Source organism: Lacerta agilis, chromosome 2, assembly GCF_009819535.1.
Source record: "Lacerta agilis isolate rLacAgi1 chromosome 2, rLacAgi1.pri, whole genome shotgun sequence".
In the NCBI taxonomy this organism is placed as follows: domain Eukaryota; kingdom Metazoa; phylum Chordata; class Lepidosauria; order Squamata; family Lacertidae; genus Lacerta; species Lacerta agilis.
In genome coordinates, this window is record NC_046313.1 from 107,065,745 (window position 1) to 107,086,613 (window position 20,869).

Below are 20,869 nucleotides of genomic sequence, written 5' to 3' on the forward strand. Positions count from 1 at the left end.
ACAAAAGAAAAGCCTCTCGGACGTTGGCCTAGAAATCACAGGAAAAGCGGAAGTGACGATGAAGCCCTGTGATAGCAAATAATGGTACTGTCTGCCCTGTGACCATTACAAAGACCTATTACAAACTGGGAAATGAAGTATAAGGGGGTGGGGAGTAGAAAGTGTAAATTACATATAAATGATCTATCCGTAATCTAATTTACCTCTTTTTAAAAAATCAACTTTACTGTTAAGATGAAGAAATATTTTCAAACAATCTGTCTGAAATTTTGATGCACACGTTGCATACAGTACGATGTTTAAAATTACACCTAGGTCATAAATGCCTGATTAACTTGTGACAAAGTTGTGATTTGTTGCTGCTTCTGCCTGATCAGAACAGGGAATAAATTGGCCCAATTTGGTTGAGGATCCAGGTGAATCTGGAGCACAACCTTACTGAATATTTTCTCCAACAAATTATGTTTGCACATAATGCACACAAGTAAATAGGAGATTTACTTTAGGACCCTCCCTCTTTTCTTGGATTGTAATATGTTTTAACTATTTTAAATATTGTATTTTAATTCATAAGCTGCCCTGGAAGCTGACAGTGGGGGGCAAGTAAGAAATCTAATAATCAACCACCACTACCAACATCTCTGATATGAAGTATACAATAGATGAAGAAATATCAGCACTTCTTCCTAAAATATGCATTTTATATACATTCCCCCCCTCAAAATCCTATCACTTTATGTATGCTGTTCTATGCATCCCCCAATGCGCTTTTTATACATTTCCCCACACGAGATACGCAGTTTTGGGTGGATTTTTTAAACCAAAAAATGCATCACAACATTTGTAAGTAATAAAATTATCCCTTACCTCCGAGGAATGAAATTAATATTATTCATATTCATATTAATAACAAAGCCACATACCTTTCCAGGATGCTTCTCATATTCTAGATGGAAGAGACAGAATGAGAGAAATTCAGTCCCTTGCACCACTTGCCTGCAGCCGTTTATTACTTTTCCCATTGCTTTATATATCAACAAAAACCGAAGTGAAAATGTGGTGGTACAGTCCTTCCTCAGAGGACAACCTGGACTGTTTCATTGTGCCCAGAGCCGTCTTAGGGAGTTCGGCCGCCGTGGCACAGCGATCCCTCCAGCGCCCAGTGTGTGCCGCCTCTCTCCCGCGCTTGCCGCCCCTCGGGAGGGGGGGTGGACTCTGCACACCCTTCCAGTGCTCCCAGGATGGGAGGCGAGGGCAGCCGGCTCGCAGCCCGCCCGGGAGCGGCATAGGCGGCAGTGGCTGCACCACCGGCGCAGGTTGGGGAGGGGGGCGCCCGGTATGCCGGCGGGCTTGTGGGGGCGCCCCTGAGGGGGCCGGCGCCCTGGCGCGCCGCGCCAGTAGCCCCTATGGATGAAACGGCCCTCATTGTGCCACTGCTCACCTGCAAGAATTCAGTCACTGGCTGCTTCTGTTTCTCCTCCAGCTGCCTGATCAGTTTGTCAAGGGAGGCCATTTCCTCACAGAGTTTGGCAATATATTGATTCCTACAGTTTTTAATCCCATCGTCCAGTTCCTTCAACTGAGCCAACAGGAGGCGCTCTTGTTCTTCCAGAAACTGGTGCAACTGCTTGAAATCAGCCACGATTTTCTGCCTCTCCATGTCTGTCTGCTTCTGCAAGGAGAGAATCATGGCCACACAAAGACATTTAGATGTCCCCTTGATTACATGTGCACAAGCTGACTGGCAGGGCAGTTGATGTTTACTTCAACACTCACAATGGTACAGATGTTCAGTCGCAGCTGAGGGCAGCAGGCAGGCTAGCTTAGCAGGACACGGCCACTTTGCTTGGCTCTGTCCTCAGTATTTTCCTGCTGCTCACCTACTGATCTATTAAGTTGCTGCTGCTCTCTATTTGCTGGCATCTTCAGCCTGCCTTGGTCACCTCACTCTGCCAATTATCAAACCTGGGACACTGAGCAAGCGAAGCATAGGCTCCACCACAGAATTAAGGCCTCACTCTGTCAATATAACCATCCTGGAGAGACAAGAAGGTTTGCACCTACCAGCAGATTCTGGCCTGCGGTCTCCCCCTTCAGTTGAGAAGACAGAATTTCTTCTCTCTGTTTGTTCAGGAACTCCAAATGACGCAGGATTTTACCCTGGGGTGGGTGAAAAGGCATTTGGGTTAGTTTTGGCAGCAGAGATATACTCATAAACTGTAACAGCTGTGTCTGTTCAAGAAACTAAGAACACGGAGGCTGAAAAGAGTCGATGTGCAGCTTCTAGGAAACTTCCGTTCTCAATGTAGAATTAGATCAGCATTCATATGTGCATATTTATATAGCTAATAATTCATTTTCTGATTAAATATGAGGGAAAACAAGGGGACTCAAAGTTATGGGGACACAGCGTAAGAGATGCAAGGTTTGCTCATATTCCAGGTTTGCACAAAACAGAGTATCTGTATGGGATTCGGCTCCTGAGCCAAGTCAGTCACCCTCTCACATTTTCTGCACCAAACTATGCTCTTTTCCAAAATTAATTTGGGTTAGAAACCAAAGCTTGTGGCTGGTGCACAGCCCTGTTCAGAGCTCTCTTTTTTTTTTAAGGAAAAAAAGCTTGCAGTATTCACCATGAAGTTATTACAGGAAGTGCCACACTTTTAACTTTTGGGGTGGAGAGGTGCCAGTTCTGCTGACTACCCCCAAAAGAAACTGCACTGGCCCTAATAACATCCTTTACCCCTCATAACTTCACAGCATTTGCTCCTCCTTTACCCCCTTGCAGTATTCTGTAGGTAGAACTTCCTTGTTGTTGTTCAGTCGTGTCCGACTCTTCGTGACCCCATGGACCAGGGCACGCCGGGCACCCCTATCCTCCACTGCCTCCCGCAGTTCGGCCAAACTCATGCCAGTCGCTTCGAGAACATTGTCCAACCATCTCGTCCTCTGTCGTCCCCTTCCTGGGCCTCTGCAAATAGGAAGCTTTGATGTGGTTCTGCAGCATAATCGTGAGCCACGTGGTTACATTGCTAATACCTGTTACCAATGCTCTGGGTTTTTTGGACATATCTAGAAAGAGGGGAAGTGGCCTTATACTGAGTTATATGTACCTCTGGTCCAACTAGCTCCGTACTGGCTGTACTGACTGGATTTCAACGATAAGGATTTCTGCATGCAAGATTGGGCTACTGTGACCCTTACTTTTATTTATTTATTTGCTGCCCTATATTTAAAGATCTCGAAGCGACTGGCATGAGTCTGGCCAAACTGCGGGAGGCAGTGGAGGATAGGGGTGCCTGCCGTGCTCTAGTCAATGGGGTCACAAAGAGTCGGACACGACTGAACAACAACGCTTACAAGATCTCAGGGTGGTTCACAGAATAAAATCTGAATATAAAGCCACAAAATATATAATCAAAATAAAAACAACCCCATAACCCAACCCACCCCCCAAAAGAACCACATTTTAAAAGGGCATAGGATGTCAATCAAATCAACCAAAGGCCTGGTTAAAAAGAACGTTTTTGCCTGGCAGCTAAAGGTGTATAATGAAGGTACACATACGGGGAGTCACTGCAGAGAAGGCCCCGTTCTCGTGTTGCCACCCTCCAAACCTCTCAAGGAGAAGGTGTTGTATTTTAGGCACACAAAGGAGGGCTTTGTAAGATGATCTCAGGGTCCGGGTAGGTTCATATGGAAAGAGGCGGTCCTTGAGGTATTGCGGTCCTGAGCCATTTAAGGGTTTATAGGTCAAAACCAGTACTTTGAATTGGGCACAGTAACTAATTGGTAGCCAGTGCAGTCGGACCAGGATCGGTGTAATATGCTTGAACCATCTTGCTCCAGTAAGCAACCTAGCCGCTGAATTCTGAACCAGTTGAAGTTTCCAAACAGTCTTCAGAGGCAGCCCTGCGTATAACGTATTGCAGTCATCTAACCTTGAGGTTACCAGAGCATAGACAACAGTAGTTAGGATATTCGTGTCTAGATAGGGGCGTAGCTGGGCCACCCGCCGAAGCTCCTGACAACCTTTTCCACCGGGCAGACTGCCCTCCTGGACCACCAGGCGGGGCCAACCTCATCAAAACATGGTGGGCATAACATCGGTTTCCCAACATAAATTCTGGGACTAGAGAAAAAGAGAAACTGCTGGGACCTGGGGAACATCAAATGCTTCCACAAGGCTGGCTTATACAGAGTCAGACCTCTGGTCTGTTTTCTATACCGACAGAAAGTTGCTTTCTGGCAAAGGCTTTCCCCAGCCCAACCTAAAAAATGCTAAGGAATGAACCTGGGACCTTCTTCAGGCAAAGCAGCAGCTCTACTGCTGAGTTACGGCCCTCAGATCAGCCTTCCAGAGTTTCTCTGTCCTGGTAATTATCTGGGCTCCTGGGGCAGTTAAAGGTGGGAGGTGGTTGAAATAAGCATTTTTCAAGTCCCCTTGGAACTTCTTGCAATTGTCCCTATTACCGAATGCTCAATACAAGATAGGAGCTGCAGGCCTCACTATCTGGCTTCCAAGCCTCTCCTCAGGCTGCAAGATTCGCCAGCTCCAGTTCACACCCTCCTTGAGTCTTTTTTGCCTGGCTAGAATGTGTCCCTGAACTCCACTAATGCTTCCCGCTTACTCAGATGGCGAACAGAGAAAGCAATGAGAACATTTGTAGGAACTAGCCTACTGCAAAAGGTTAGATTTTCAAGTGTTGCTGTGTCCCCTTTTGCCTCGGGCCCCAATAACCAGCAGCGTTTGGGACACAAACACCCACCTACATGCCCCACCCGAATGTCGCCTAGAGAAAAATGCCGCCCTCAGGCTCAAGTATTTCCCCCATCCCTTGGATAAGTGAGCATCCCGTACCTGATACTCTTCAAAGGCTTCCTCCTTTGGGATCACCTTGTGCTCCCTGTGCTCCTTGGATTTGTCGCACACCACACAGATGGGGGCTTGGTCATCTTCGCAGAAGAGTTTCAGGGGCTCCTGGTGTCTCTCGCAAAACCTTACCACTGCGTCCGCCCCTTTGGGCACCTGAAGGCTGAATTTCTTGACTATTTCCACAATGCTCGCCAGTTGCCGGTTGGGCCTGAAATTCCTTGGCTGGCAAGGTTCCCTGCACTGAGGGCAAGAAGCATCTGGGTCCGATTTCCCCCAAGCCTGGGTAATGCAGATTTTGCAGAAATTGTGGCCGCAGTCCATGGTCACTGGATCTGTGAAATACTCTAGGCAGATGGAGCATGTCGTTTCCTCGCAGAGGCTCTGGACTGGACCCTCGCCCGCCATTTCGTCTGCCTGAAAAGGGAACAAAAGGCTTAGTTTCGTTTTCCAGTTTCAAGTCACAGGGCGGGGCTTTCCCTCCCTCTGGGTGACTCATAGCTTTTGAAAAGCAGCGGCAGAGCAAATTCTGCGGAAGAAACCCTTACAGTGTGTAGCTTCACATCTGTACCATGCATTCAAAATGCATGGTGTCTGCCAAAGAATCCTGGGACTCCCCGTTTACCCCCAAAAGCTACACTTCCCAGCACCCTTAACTAACTGCAGTCCCCAGGAAAATTTGAGGGAGAGCCATGTGGTAATCATGAGGCTAATAAAAGTTTGAATACTAACTGACTGGAGCAGGAGGTAAAGGGAAGTAAAGCCTGAGAAAAACAATTGTTTACTTGAGAAGGAAACCATGAGGGAAGAATTAGTTTCCTGTCTCCCACCAAAACAAAAGAACAACACCACAAACTGGCTATAACTATAAAACCAAATAATAGAAATGAGCTGGTAACCATTAGATTCACAAACATGCTAAAGTGCCAAGTGCAAATACTGAAAACAAAGTGACTCACGCCACTTGTTATATTATTCATCAATCCAATTTGTTCAGATATTGCTGTATTTTTACACTTTGTTTTCAGTATTGTTGTTTTGCTTTGTTGTATTATTTTCACCACAATTGATACATGTGTATATTATTCCTTTCTCCCACCACCAATTCTCATAAAGTATCTTCTTGCAAACACTGTTGCTCCAGAGTCCCAAATGTTAATAAGACTTGGGGACAAGCAACTTTGACTTTTGAATTCACCACAAACCAGGACATCATAGCTGATAGGATTAGGCTTTTAGATCAAAATACTGTATAATTAAAGTAAATAAGCCCAAAGAAAGCAAAGCAAAACCACACATATGCACCCGAGTATTTGCTTAAGTTTATGATTTCAATTGTTTTTATTGTATGTGTCTACTACCCTGAACTCCCCATCCTGGTCCAGCGCCGTAACCACTATACCACACTGCCTGTATCTGAAGAACGATCCATTCCAAGTTGGGTTTAAGGATAAAGAGCCCTGAGAAGGGAGAGCAGCTGGCACCCTGGCGCTGCCCGTGGGCACAGTTAGGGTCCAGTCAGCATACTGAGAAGGAAGACACAGTATTTCCCCCTGCTATGGTAAGATTTACTGTATTTCTATTGTACTGATTATTTTAAAATTTGCTCTCTCCATGTATAAATTAGCACAAAGAATCGCAGAATTGTAGAGATGGAAGGGACCCCAAGAGTCATCTAGTCTAACCCCCTGTAATGTAGGACTCAGCTAATGCATTTCTGACTTTCATGTACATTTTCATTTAAATTTCTGACCTACTGTTTTTGGTGATACAGAAATGGTCGATCTGCTCTGTCCAAATGCCCTCGCTTGTTTACTAATTTACAACTAGCTGCACCCGGCCACGTGTTGCTGTGGCTAAGTTTTTTTTAATGGAAAAGGAAGATAGAAAAGAGAAAGTGTACATTTGTAATATGTTTAATTTCACAATGCTTGTGGGTATACAATATTTTATGTTGTTCCATTTTCTGTGGAGATATAGAGATTGCCTGGGTTGCCGACTCTAGAACACGCAACATATAATTGTCCATGTGAGAATCATTCCGTGTGTAGATCTAAACCCCACAATTCTAAAGACTGGCCCTGAGCTTTGTTGATGGTGATTGCAAACGCCAATCGAATTGGGAATTGTAATCGCTTAAATTGAAATGGCATATCCCTTGCAATCATAGGAATGTGAGGAATTAGTACATCTTCTCCTTTGAAAGGTCCTTTCAAGATTGTTGCTTCTATGACGTTGGGCATTAATTTTTTTACTGCAAGTCGTGTGCCGTTGCAAAGCTTTGGCTGGTTGATATTTCACAACGTGATAATTGGTACGCCGATTTTCAATTGCAGTACGTGCGGTGGAATCCCTGGCAGATCGAGTGAATTCAGAAATTCTGTTGGATAATTAACTGCTTCATCTGCTTCCACAACAGTGTCGATGGACTTGTATGTGACTGCCTCGGTTTGAATGTTAGACTGAATAATATTGTTAAGTTCATTGACGTCTTTATTCTTGGGTGCAAGAATAGCTCGTTTACTCAACCAGTCGTGATTGGTATAATTGGTTTGAATATTGGGAAAGACTTTTGCAACCAATTCTTCTTTTGACGTCACTAAATTGCAGAAGTTAGGAGACAATGAAATTTTTCCTGAGTTCAGATTAATCGGCACCTTCCCGTTCCCAATTTGCAGCAATTGATTTGAGAATATATGAGCTGATTGATTGTTTTGGAGTTGGACGTGCATATATGTTGTTAATTTTAACGAGTATTTAACGAGTATTTCAGGCAAGCATTTATTTCGTCCGCCGCAGTGTTTCTGCTCCGCGAGTACGGCAACCTAAGTTTGATCTTCTGCGAGGCATTATTTGGATGAAGTAAAGCAGATTGATTGCACTGAAAAAAAGAAAGTTCTCACAAAAACATTAAAAAATGCAAAACATTGAAAACGGAAAAAACACAAACTAAAGCACAAAGGGGGGAAAAGGAAAAAATTACTAACGAAATATTTCAATTAAAGCAGAGATCAATCGACACACTTCAATTCCAACAGCAATTGCACTGAAAACATTGAAAGGGGATCGTAAAATTGGAGAGTTTAAGGGCGAAGCAGAACAAAGACTAAAAGTCATATTTGTCAACTTAATACATGAGTTTTGAGGAAGTCGCGGCATTAAAGGCAGCAGGACATGCACGGGTTTTCTTCAGCTCTACTTCCCAAAAAGTGTTTGTTCTGCTTCAGGCAGATGTTCAGGTTTCTAGACATGGTGGTCAAATGTTTAACTCAATTTCTTCCCCCTTTTCCCCTCTCCTTCTTTGACTGAATTGTGACAGGTGTGACTCACCATTCAATGCTCTGGATGCAGCCCCGCTTCCCTGGCGGATTCAGACTTGGGCGGTTCCTGAGCGAGGGGCTCTTTCCCTCCCCTCCCCCCTCTCTCATCCCCTCTGGAGGGATTCCCAGTGAGCCCCACAGACCCAGGGGGTCCCCCTGTTCTTAGTTTGGGGTGGTCTTTCCCCCCTGAAATCTCTTTTCCCCCACCCCAGGACTGGAAGGAGACCCTGCTTTCTCCTGCCTCCCAACAGCTTCTCCCATTGAACTTCCGCCTGCCTCCTCTCGCAACGGAGAGGCTCCTTCCCCACCTTCCCCTCCAAGGTCCCCCCAATACGCCTTTCTCCCTCCCTTATCAACGGCTCCTTTCATTTCCCCACCAAAAGTGCTGGCTCCGCTCCTCGCGCGCACACACAGGGGTGGGGGCAGAATCCCCCTCCCCAAGAATGGACGTCCAAGGTTGCCAGGTCGTAAGAGTCCACAGTGTGGAAGGCTAACCCCAGGACAGGGTGGCATGATTTGGAGTGCACAGAAAACACCCCCAGAGGAAGTAGCAGACCAAAAAGGGCATGGTAGTGGAGTCCATATGTAGAATGATGTCAAATAATGGGGGTGGGGGTGCAAGGCTGAGGTTCCATGGGCAGGCAAGCAACACCTTGAAACCCTCAGATCGTAAATCAGAAACATTGAAATGGAATGGTAAAATGTTTAATTTAACGTGTGCTACTTTCCCCTCCAAGGTCCCCCCTCAGACCACAGAAACAGCTCCCCCTTTCTTCTTCCCTCAGAAATGGCTCCTTTCATTTTCCCGCCAAAACTGCTGGCTCCGCCCCCCGCGCACACACGGGGAGGGCAGAATCTGCTCCCTAAGAATGGGAAAAGTGCTGGCTCTTCCCCCGCGCACACGACCCTGCTTCGTAAATCAGAAACATTGCTGCTTTTACATCCAGCAGATGGCGCTGTTTTTGCCAAAAAAATCATGGTTTTACCTGTCACAGGTGTGACATCTATATAAGCTAGGTATATAAAACCACTCCCCTATTTCGAATGCAACGTTGTGTCAAAATTTCAAAGCAATCGGTGAAGGACTTTCTGAGATTTAAGATTTTGAACAAACAAACATTTACATTTTTATTTATATCGATTCCTGCTTCTCTTTGTTCCTTAATTCCCCCACATACTGTGACTTCTCTACAAACACTAACATTCCTCATTTCACCTTTCCCCCTTTCACGGGTTGATTTATTAATTTTGTAGCAACATGGCAGATCTTCAACATATATACACACATACATTAGTAATAAGCTGCATAGGCATAGAGGATCACACATATAATAAAAACAGAATCTTCTATTTTCTGTATTAAACCTCTGTATTATATACACTGATTCAGAATATACATTGTGGTGGTGCTCTTCTTGGAGGCTGGATCTGCCACCCGAGGCAACTGCCTCACCTCACCTCACCACTGTGGGAATGTTTAGGAGTGTGGATGAGTATATATTACTTTATATATATCATCCCAGCTTGTGTGAGCAAGCTCCAAACTTAGCAGTTACATTCCTTTTAAAACACAGCAGAAAACGGTTGCATAGGCTTGCTAAGGCCTCTAGAACAAGTATATATTCCTGGTATATTCCCCTTGTTCCCTCTTAAAAGTAAAGACACAACACAGTACTGTTTGTAAGAGAGTTTAGATAAATGTATTTACATGTAGTGTAGCTGATTCCATAGGGGAACAGGCTTCACCTGTGCTCCTCTCAGCTGTAAGCCAAGAGGGCATCCTGCTTCTTCAAGAGACGAGGCAAAATGGAGAATGATCCCTGGGATCTTGTTCCCAGGTAAGACCACACCTACTTCTAGTTCCTGTAACTCAGTCCAGGTAAACAGGAAGTTAAGCCTGGAGGACTGAGTTACCTTCATGTCCACTCTAGCAATGTTGTGTTTGGCTGCTCACGCTTGTGTCACCCCTCCTCGCTGTCCCGCCCCTCTCCATATCCCGGCAGCCAGCGGCAAAATAAGCTTCTTTCGCCGCTTGCTGCTGGGGCATGGAGAGGAGGGGGCGGGCCAGTGAGGAGCGGTGTCAGCCCTCCTCACTGGCCCACCCCTCTCCATGTCCCAACTCCGCTCAGGGAGCCTAGCCAGCAGCAATAGAAGCTTCTTTCGCCGCTGGCTGCCGGGGCATGGAGAGGAGGGGGTGGGCCAGCAAGGAGGGGTGTCAGCCCTCCTCGCTGGCCTGCCCCTCTCCATTCCCTTGCTCCGCTCAGGGAGCCCAACCAGCGGGGGGGAAGGCCCCTGAAAGGGGGAAAGCCCCCTTTCAGCGGCTTCCCCCCCCCCGCTGGCTGGAGGCGCCAATCGCGGGGGGTGGGGCCCCGCAGAGAGTGTCACCCCCCCAGGGCGCTACTCGGGGCGGCCCACCCCCATCCCTTGCTACGCCCCTGCACACACACACTCTAGCTGCAGCTTCCACAATTGCACTGGGGGCCAGAGTGACTGACGGTTGTATCTTTGCTGAACCAAGGAAATGGACCCGGAAATATTTTTCACCCTGTTTGGGAAGATTTAGGGGTGGATGAAATGGAGAGAAACCCCCTGCAGCCAGGTCAACTCACGACCAAGGCTGCATTGCTCCAGTAAATTTGCATCACAAATGGAATGATTCCTTCATTCTCCAATGATAAACATTTAGTGTTTTATTCATGTTCGGGTGTTCATGGTGTTTCGTTTCACTATGATGTCTTTATTAATACAAAACTGCAAAAACAAACACACACAAAATACACAAAACAGAAGCATTGCTGAAACAGGATTTCTCCTTCTATGGAAACAACTGCAGACTTTTTCAGATACAGAACTCTGGAAACTCCACTGAGTATTAATGTAACACAGGAACAACGAAACTGAAACCTTCTTTCCGTGAACCTCATACCCCAAAACAATTTTTATGTACGTGACCATAAAACCTAAATTTCCTTTCGGTAGAATGCCTTAAGCACCAAGGGTCAACCAGATTCAACTCTTGCATGTACTTTTTGAGAGTTTCTCTAACTAATGAAACTTTTTTTCATGGAGGCTTGCTTCTATCCAGGTTAGGATCAATTATTTCACTGAAATCAACTCCTATTATAAGTTAATTGCATCTGCTTTGACTTAGATGACTAAAACACAGATAAAACCTATCTGGGGAATCTACATTTGGCCCATATATATTAATCAATATTATTACCATTTCGGCAATTTTCACACACAAAATTGAATACCATCCATTTTCATCACTAATAACATGTCATATATCCACCACCAATCGTTTTTGTATCAAGATAGCAAGGCCTCTAGCATTGGAAATATAATTTGTAGTATACACCTTTCCTACCCAATTCTTCATTAACACCTTTTTGTCTTGATTTAACAAATGTGTCTCTTGTAAATAACCTATATTAGTATTTAAAGATTTTAAGTATTGCAGAATTACCCGCTGTTTTTTGGACTCTCTCAGCCCTTTTACATTTAAACTAACAAAATTCATGTTATATTATCAATTTCCTTTTGGCCCCTCTTATCTTGGTTGTAAATCCAATATTAGTTGTTGCAAGGTTTCTTGTATATGCATGTATATAAAACCTGCCATTCATATACCTCAAATACTTCTTTCCTATCAGCTTGACTCTGACTTGTTAATATTTTCATTCAAAAAGCGGTGGTGACTTTTGCTGCTTCACTAGTCGATAAACAGGTGGTATAAAACATTCTTTTGTTGTTGGTTTTCACTGCTGACTGTTTACACTCCAATCTATTGGTGGAACGCCCAGACTGGCAAAACAATGTCTTTAACAGTGTGTCCTTTTATTAATCAGTTAATGGAGTCATCCTAAGCTTCAGTTCCAGGGTGTCAACCAATTTTAGTGAGGAATGCCTCTGCAAAGTCTGGATGGTTGAGTTGGTGAGTTTGACCAGAATATTGAAAACAAGACTTTGCCAGGAACTGAATGTAGTATTCCATATTCTTTGCCCTAGCAAGGGCTTTTGCTTTAACAAATTTAGACTGCGCTTGAATCACATCCTTGGAGAAGTCCAGAAAGAGAAATATTCTTCTTCACCAGGGCTTTCATTGATTTTTGGCGGAATCTGTCTTTCTTATCTTGAGGTCAGGAGAACAAAACATCTAAGGAAAAACAGTGATATGAGGAAGAAGTCAATACTCATACTTCCAAGGCTGTGCTTTAGATTTAGAGTGCTTGGAAGTGTGTTCACGCCAAAATCTAAAATTTAGCTCTCGTATATGATCGTCTGCCCTCTTCTGTGTTGATGTAATGTGAACAATGGGTGAAATTGCACAGTGCTTGGGCTCGTGCCTTGAGGAGCAAATTTCCCATGTCTGGATGTTCTGAGATAAGGGTGCCAGGTGCACTGGGTTGCCATAGCAACACCAGAAAGGTTGAGTGTGCAACTTGTGGAGTCATTCACCCTCCCATTGGTCCAGGAAATATGCCCACATGTAGAGACAGGAATAGTAGCCTCTAGGGCATTGGTTTCATCCTGTCTGTCTTGTCTGTGCCCTGTCCCGTTTGCTGTCAGGGTCTGACTCTGTGAGACTCAGGGGAAGAGGCCGTGGGTTTTATACAGAAGCATTAGCTAGCATGGTGATTGATGAGTGTCAATGGATCTGCTCATAAGTATCTTTACTTTAAAGACCGGAAGAAATGTGTCTTGTGTCTGGAGACATTAAACACTTGGTTACTTTGAAATGTGTGTGAGGAGTTTCCCCCTTAACTGAGACCCTGGAAGATGCTGTTCGGTTGGGAGAAGGAAATCTCTGATGACTCCGCTTACTGTGCTCATAACTCAAACCAGTTGAGGTGCGGTGAACTAACAACTGACTTCAGCAAGCCACAGCATTCCAGCATTATCATTACATTTTATGAAAACATTGAGGGGGATGGGGTTCAGAGAAATCAATGCCAAGTAATGATGATTAGTCAGAATATTAAATAGAAAAGAAATAAAAAAGAACCCTCAAATGTCAAGCTTCAACTACTCTTGCTTGCTTCCCAGTCCTCCAGGGCTGAAATAGTTAGAAGACAAAGCCAGAGTTTTGGAGTAGAGTTTAGGGATGTGACAGGCTGTAAAAGGCAGCAAGCCGGAAAGAGAATCAGAGCACAATGGTTGGTTCCTGTTTTGGATTCAAGGCTGTGGCTATGAGAGAAACAAGACTCTCTTGGGGTGTCCGTGCTGTGAACCCCCCATCGTAGACTCAGATTGTATATATGTGTAAATAAACCATATATCCTAAAGACACCACAGTCTCTGCTGTGCCTCATTTGCCAATAGGAAATGCGAAACCTGGAAATGCCGCTTGGGAGCCCTGTAATTTTGTGCTGCTTGGAGATTGAGTTGAGGTACAGTCCTGTCTTCCTTTTTTTGAGGTCCAGAGAGCACAGCATCTAAGGGAGGGGAAGTCAGTATAAGAATTTTATTGGCTTTTTTCAAAACAAAGAACGACAAAACACATACCACACACAAACATAACAATCAAAACATAATAAAAAAACAAATATAACCCCACTAAAACACCAATAATTCTTTTTCTTGTTTGAAACAAAAAAAAAAAAAATCTTGTTCGAATCAATACTGGGTGACTTCCCCCGTTTTCTCTCCTTTGGTTCCAATTCCCATTTACTTTAATAACTTCTCATCTCTAAAATTCAAATCATCCAAAAATAAATAAATCTAAACATACTTCTCAATATTTAATTCTAGTTCAAATTAACCTATTACTTCTTAACTAACATCTTACATCTTATTTCACTTAAACTGCTGCTAATAAAAGAATTCAGATATCTCTTCTCTAGTTCAAAAACTTAAAATCTTAACACACCGGCTTCAGGGTACCATAATAAACCATCCTAATTATATTTTAGATATTTCACCCTATCCCTTTTCTAACCATTTTCTTTCGCCATCTCGGGGTCTCCCCCCAGACATTCCTCCATCTTACACCAAGACCATTTTTCAGAATGTCCTCTTTTCTTATAAGTCCACAGTTCCAGACGCAGTCTATAACAGTCCTTACAGGGAGCATCAGGGTACACAAATCATCATCTTCCAGCATCTCCGCTTCAAAATTCCGTTCATCTTCTAATCGTAGATATACAAATCTTTTCCCCATCATTCCTGGGCTCTCACCCCAGAAACTGGATATAAATTGTCTTCTGATCCTGGGTCTCTCACCCCAACAGGATTTTTCATCTCCTCCGAGTTGCGTAATCATTGTACTTTGTACTTCAATAATTCCCTTAAGTTCCCTGCCAAGGTTTTCTTCCATTTTAACCAAATTCTCAAGAGTCTTTCCTGTGGGATATAACTTTTCTGCGACATCCTGGTTCAGCAAAATTAATTTCTGGTTTAGCAATTCTAAGTTCAAAAAAAAATCCTTTGTTCGTGAGTCAGTCCAGAGTCTAAAGCCAGCTTGAAAACGAAACCCAACATGGTAGAAGTGGGCATAGGGTATCAGGTTTCAGTATTTTTCCATCTTAGTCACAGTACTTTTCCATCTTAGTCATAAGTCTCCGCAGCCATTTTCCCTGGAGTCAGGGTGAAAAGATTACATTCTATCCACTTCAAGAAGAAATATTTCCACCAACTTAGGTCCCCTAAAAGGGGTTTAACCAATCTCACTTATCAAATTCAGAACATTGTATCCACCACTGCAACAGCAGTCGCCATCAAAAGCAGTTACTTTCTCTTCACACAAAGGGAAAAAAACGGGCTTCCTTTCCATCGTAGCTCCCGGAGCGCCAAATGTCAAAGTTAAGTCCAATTATTACCGTACTCACGGCCAACGGGTTTCTTCTGTTTTCCTTCTGACAGGTAGAACGATCTCGCTCATCGCGAGCGGCGGCCGCCGCTTCGCCGGTCCGGTTGGGGCATGCCTCCACAGCCCGGCGCCGTAGTCCCTTCACCCCCACTCCCCCTTTACAGGGGGAGTGGGAGAAGGGTTCGGCGCCATAGCGGGCTCGCTGGAGAGCCCATGCCGCGGGATGCTCGACCCGCAGTTTAGCGGAGCCCCGCTTTGCGGTAGCGGGGCTCCTACCCCCGGGCCGGCCTGAGTCGCTTCGCTGCAGAAGTGACCCACGTCCGCCCGCGATGGCGTCCTCGCCGGAAGTCAGGGAGGGGAAGTCAAATGAGGAAAAAGCCAATACTTGTACTTGGCTCCCAGGGCAATGCTTTAGATTTAGAATGATTGCAAGTGTGTTCATGCCAAAATCTAAAATTTAGCCATAGTACTCCATCTTTTGTCCTCTTCTAGCATTAGTTTTAAGTGTTATTAAAACATGTTGGGGGGGGGCACTCAGAGAAGAGTTGCAATCAATGCCAAAGACTGAAAGTACACTCAGAATTTTAATTGACCCTTACATAGAACCCTCAAATGTCAAGATATCAGATATCTAACGGCAAATCCTACTTGTGAAAATTTAAATTTCCATACACTGCTCTTTCCTTCCGGCATTCTATTCCCCCTCCCCTATCACATCACAATCTTATGCAGGATCCCCATATGATTCAGAGCTCCCTGCTGCTGGGAGATAGAAGTGCAAAACCCTCCCATATCTCATCGGCAAAAATTGATCTGTCAAACCTGGAAATGTACTTTTTTTCCCTTGAAGTCCAGAGAGCACAGCATCTAAGGAAAAAAGTGCAATGAGGAAAAAGTCAATACTCATACTTGGTTCCCAGGGCAATGCTTTAGATTTAGAATGTTTGCAAGTGTGTTCATGACATAATCTAAAATGTAGCCATAGTACTCCATCTTTCTCCCTCTTCCAGCATTAGCATTAAGTGTTATGAAAGCATGTTTGGGGTGGGGGGCACAGAGAAGAGTTGCCTTCCCCAGCTCTGAGAGAGTTAGGAGACAAAACCAGTGTTATGGAGTAGAGTTTAGGGATGCAACAGGCTGTAAAAGGCAGCAAGACAGAACGAGAATCAGAGCACGATGGTTGATTTCTGTTTTGAATGCAAGGCAAGGCTGTGGCTATGGGAGAAACAAGACTCTCTTGGGGTGTCTATGGTGTGAACCCCTCCATCCTAGGCTCAGATTGCATATATGTTTAAATAAACCATATATCCTAAAGACACCAGAGTCTCTGCTGTCTCTCATTTCCCAAAAGGAAACACGAACCCAGTGAAGGCAGCTTGGGAATCCAGAAAGCGTGAGCTGCTTGGTGATTCCAGCGGGGTACAGCTGTGTCTTCCTTTCCTTGAAGTCCAGAGAGCACAACGTCTAAGGGGGAAAAGTGAAATGAGGAAAAAGTCAGTACTCAAACTTGGCTCCAAGGGCAATGCTTTAGATTTAGAATGATTGCAAGTGTGTTCGTGCCAAAATATAAAATTTAGCCATAGTAATCCCTCTTTCTCCTTCTTCCGGCATTAGCATTAAGCGTTATGCAAACATGTTGGGGGGGGTGGGCGCTCAGAGAAGAGTTGCAATCAAGGCGAAAGACTGAAAGGTCACTCAGAATTTTAAATTGACCCTCAGACAGAACCCTCAAATGTCAAGATATCTGATATCTAACAGGAAATTATACATGTGAAAATTTAAATTTCCATACACTGCTCTTACCTTCCGGCATTCTATTCCTTGCCCCCAATCACATTAGAATCTCATGTAGGATCCCCATGTGATTTAGAGCTCCCTTCTGCAGACAGCGCCAATAATGGGGTACACTAATGGCCCCCTCTGAGATAGTTAGAAAGCAAAACCAGAGTTTTGAAGTGGAGTAGAGGTTAGGGATGTCAGAGGCTGTAAAAGGCAGCAAGACAGAAAGAGAATCAGCACGATGGTTGATTCCTGTTTTGAATCCAAGCCTGTGGCTGTGGGAGAAACAAGACTCTCTTGGGGTGTCCCTGTTGTAAACCCCTCCATTGTAGATTCAGATTGTATATATGTGTAAATAAACCATATATCCTAAAGACACCACAGTCTCTGCTGTCTCTCATTTGCCAATAGGAAACTCGAAGACTGGGGAAACAGGCTGGGACCCCTGGAATATTCACCGTTTGGAAATTGGCAGGGCATGCAACTATATCTATCTATCCCACATCTAAAACATCATACAATGATATTTGTTACCTTTGAATTTTTTGGTCTCCTTCTTCAAAAAAGGATGCATTTTGGAGAATTTATCTAGTTGCTGTTTTAATCCAGGAGGAAAAGCTATGGCATCCATGGTTTTATTTTCATTTTCATTACACCTAGGAAGAAGAAAGTGAGGTTTATTGTGCTCCATCTGGTCATTCTCAAGTCATTCTTAATTCAGCCGTCAGAATGAAGGAGAAAAGTGGGGACAGCAGGAAGATACAGAGGGCTCGTCCGTGATATGTTTCTCTTTCATTCCCCCTGCTTTCTCCACGAAAGCCCCCACTGTTTACCACTGGATCGGAACAAAGGTCATTCAGGTGTTCTGTGGATTGACAGCTGAACAGATTCAAACATTAATCGGGTTTTCTGCTGATTTATGTTTCTTCCAATTCAGTGATAAGTAGCAGGTTTTCCCAGGAAAAGCGGTAGGAAAAAAGAAAAGCCTCTCGGACGTGGGCCTAGAAATCACAGGAAAAGCGGAAGTGTGGGTGAAGCCCTGTGATAGCAACTAATGGTATTGTCTGCCCTGTGACCATTACAAAGACCTATTAGAAACTGGAAAATGAAGTATAAAGTGTAAATTTACATAAACATTTTTCATATTAAATCTACATATAAATGATCAATCTGTAATCCACTTTACCTCTTTTTTTAAAAATCAACTTTACTGTGAAAATGCAGAAATATTTTCAAACAATCTGTCTGAAATTTTGACACACACGTTGCATACCACACCATGTTAAAAATTACACTTAGGTCAGAAGCGCCTGATGATCTAAGTTGTGATTTGTTCCTGCTTCTGCCTGATCAGAACAGGGTATAAATTGGCCCAATTTGGTTGAGGATCCAGGTGAACCTGGAACACAACCTTACTGAATATTTTCTCCAACAAATTATGTTTGCACATAATGCACACAAGTAACTAATAAGAGCATCTCTTTATCCTGGAGTTTGTCATCTAGGAGATGTATTCTAGGACCCACCGTGTTTTCTTGGATTGTAATTTGTTTTAACTATTCTTAATATTGTATTTTAATTCATAAGCTGCCCAGGAACATGACAGTCGAGGGCAAGTAAGAAATCTAATAATCCACCACCACCACCATCTCTGATATGAATATGCATTTTATATGCATTCCCCCCAAATATATTATTCATTTTTGTGTGCTGCTCTATGCATCCCCCAATGCGCTTTTTGTACATTTCCTCGCATGAGATACACAGTTTTGGATGGCTTTTTTAAACCAAAAAATGCATCACAACACATGAAAAAGTATGCAATCAGATTGGTAACTGTTTTCTGATCTGCTTATTGGTCTATAAACTGTGGATTAGAATGGTTCACGTAAAAGTATAGACCAAATAAAACTATCCCTTACCTCCGAGGAAGGAAATTAATATTATTCATATTCATATTCATATTACAAAGCCACATACCTTTCCAGGATGCTTCTCATATTCTAGACGGAAGAGACAGAATGAGAGAAATTTAGTCCCATGCACCACTTCCCTCCAGCCATTTATTACTTTTCCCTTTGCTTTATATATCAACCAAAACCGAAGTGTACAAACCTACTATAAATACTTCCATAGACCAAAGAACAGCCGTTCCTCAGAAGACAACCTGCACTGTTTCATTGTGCCATTGCTCACCTGCAAGAATTCAGCCACTGGCTGCTTCTGTTTCTCTTCCAGCTGCGTGATTAGGTTGTCAAGGGAGGCCATTTCCTCACAGAGTTTGGCAATATATTGATTCCTACAGTTTTTAACCCCATCGTCCAGTTCCTTCAATTGAGCCAGCAGGAGGTGCTCTTGTTCTTCCAGAAACTGGTGCAATTTCTCGAAATCGGACATGATTTTATGCCTCTCCATGTATGTCTGCTTCTACAAGAAGAGAGTCATTTAGGTGTCTCCTTAATTCCATGTGCCCAAGCTGAGTGGCAGGGCAGTTGTTGTTCACTTCACACTCACAATGGTACAGAGGTTCAGTCACACAGCTGAGGGCAGCAGGCAGGCTAGCTTAGCAGGATATGGCCATTTTGCTTAGCTCTGTCCTCAGTATTTTCCTGCTGCTCACTCTATTTGCTGGCATGTTCAGCCTGCCTTGGTCACCTCACTCTGCCTCATAGTAGGGCCTGGAGTAAGTGACGAGAAGGAGGAGGACTGGCTTTGTGGGGTTCATGTCATTCTTAAAGGATTAATGATGGCATGCCTGGACATTTTTGGACTCAAGGACTACATTGGCCCTTAGACAACCCAACCAATTTTAGCCTATCCTATTGAATGTTGTCTAACCTTGCAGGCAGATGCTCTTCAAGGTCTGAAGCAGAAATCTGTCCCATCTCTACCACCCAATACCCATTTAATTGATAATGCCAATGATTAAACCTGGGACGCTGTGAAAGCGAGGCATAGGCTTCACCACAGAACAAAGGCCTCACTCTGTCAAGTATAACCATCCTAGAGAGGCAAGAAGCTATACAGGTTTGAACCTACTTACCAGCAGATTTTGGCTTTCGGTGTCCCACTTCAGTTTAGAAGACAGAATGTCTCGTCTCTGTTTGTTAAGGAACTCCAAATGATGCAGAATTTTACCCTAGGGTGGGCAAAAGGGCATTTGGGTTAATTTTGGCAGCAGAGACATACTCATGATATTGTTCTGTCTGTTCAAGCCATTTGTTTCTGTTCAAGAAACCAAGAACACATAGGCTGAAGAGAGTCTATGTACAGCTTCTAGGCAATTTTCGTTCTCAATTCCTCGCTCCCCAATAACCAGCTGCATTTGGGACACAAACACCCACATCCACACCCCACCCAAATGTCACCTAGAGAAAAATGCGGCCCTCAGGCTGATATATTTTCCCCATCCCTAGGATAAGTGAGCATCCCTTGGAAGTCTGGTCCCCATCCTACAGCTCCGTACCTGATACTCCTCAAAGGCCTCCTCCTTTGGGATCACTTTGTGCTCCATGTGATCCTTGGATTTGTCACACACCACACAGATGGGGGCTTGGTCATCTTCGCAGAAGAGTTTCAGGGGCTCCTTGTGTCTCTCGCAAACCCTTCCCAGCGCTTCCGCCCCTTTGGCCATCTGAAGGCTGAATTTCTTGGCTATTTCCACAATGCTCGCCAGTTGCCGGTTGGGCCTGAAATTCCTTTGCTGGCAAGGTTCCCTGCACTGAGGGCAAGAAGCATCTGGGTCCGATTTTCTCCAAGCCTCGGTGATGCAGGTTTGGCAGAAATTGTGGCCACAGTCTATGGTCACTGGATCTGTGAAATACTCCAGGCAGATGGAGCATGTCGTTTCCTCGCAGAGGTTCTGGACTGGACCCTCGTCTGCCATTTCGTCTGCCTGAAAAGGGAATAAAAGGCTTACGGTAGTTTTGTTTCTCCAGTTTCAAATCACAGGGCGGGCCTTTCGCTGCCTCTGGGTGACTCATAGTTTTTGAAAAGCAGCAGCGTAAGCCAGAAGAAACCGTTACAGTGTGCAGCTTCACATCCGTACCATGCATTCAAAGTGCATGGTGTCTGCCAAAGAATCCT

At 44.3% G+C, this 20,869-nt stretch overlaps 2 protein-coding genes across 3 annotated transcripts in view; both read right to left on the bottom strand.

The window, feature by feature from the left end:
* Positions 1–20,869, bottom strand: part of LOC117042396 (oocyte zinc finger protein XlCOF6-like) — a 449,944-nt gene that overhangs the window by 43,546 nt on the left and 385,529 nt on the right. The gene's annotated exons all lie outside the window — the stretch shown is intronic.
* LOC117042142 (zinc finger protein RFP-like) lies at positions 866–20,695 on the bottom strand. Of its 2 annotated transcripts, none has more exons than XM_033141633.1 (4): positions 20,250–20,695; positions 2,065–2,160; positions 1,442–1,672; positions 866–946 (listed from the first exon to the last, which is right to left on the bottom strand). In XM_033141633.1, exons 1-4 carry the CDS (start codon positions 20,667–20,669, stop codon positions 899–901), a joined length of 795 nt encoding a protein of 264 aa, XP_032997524.1. In that variant the 5' UTR covers positions 20,670–20,695; the 3' UTR covers positions 866–898. The 2 variants fall into 2 exon arrangements, with proteins under 2 accessions (XP_032997524.1, XP_032997525.1); XM_033141634.1 differs by lacking the exon at positions 20,250–20,695 and adding an exon at positions 4,862–5,281.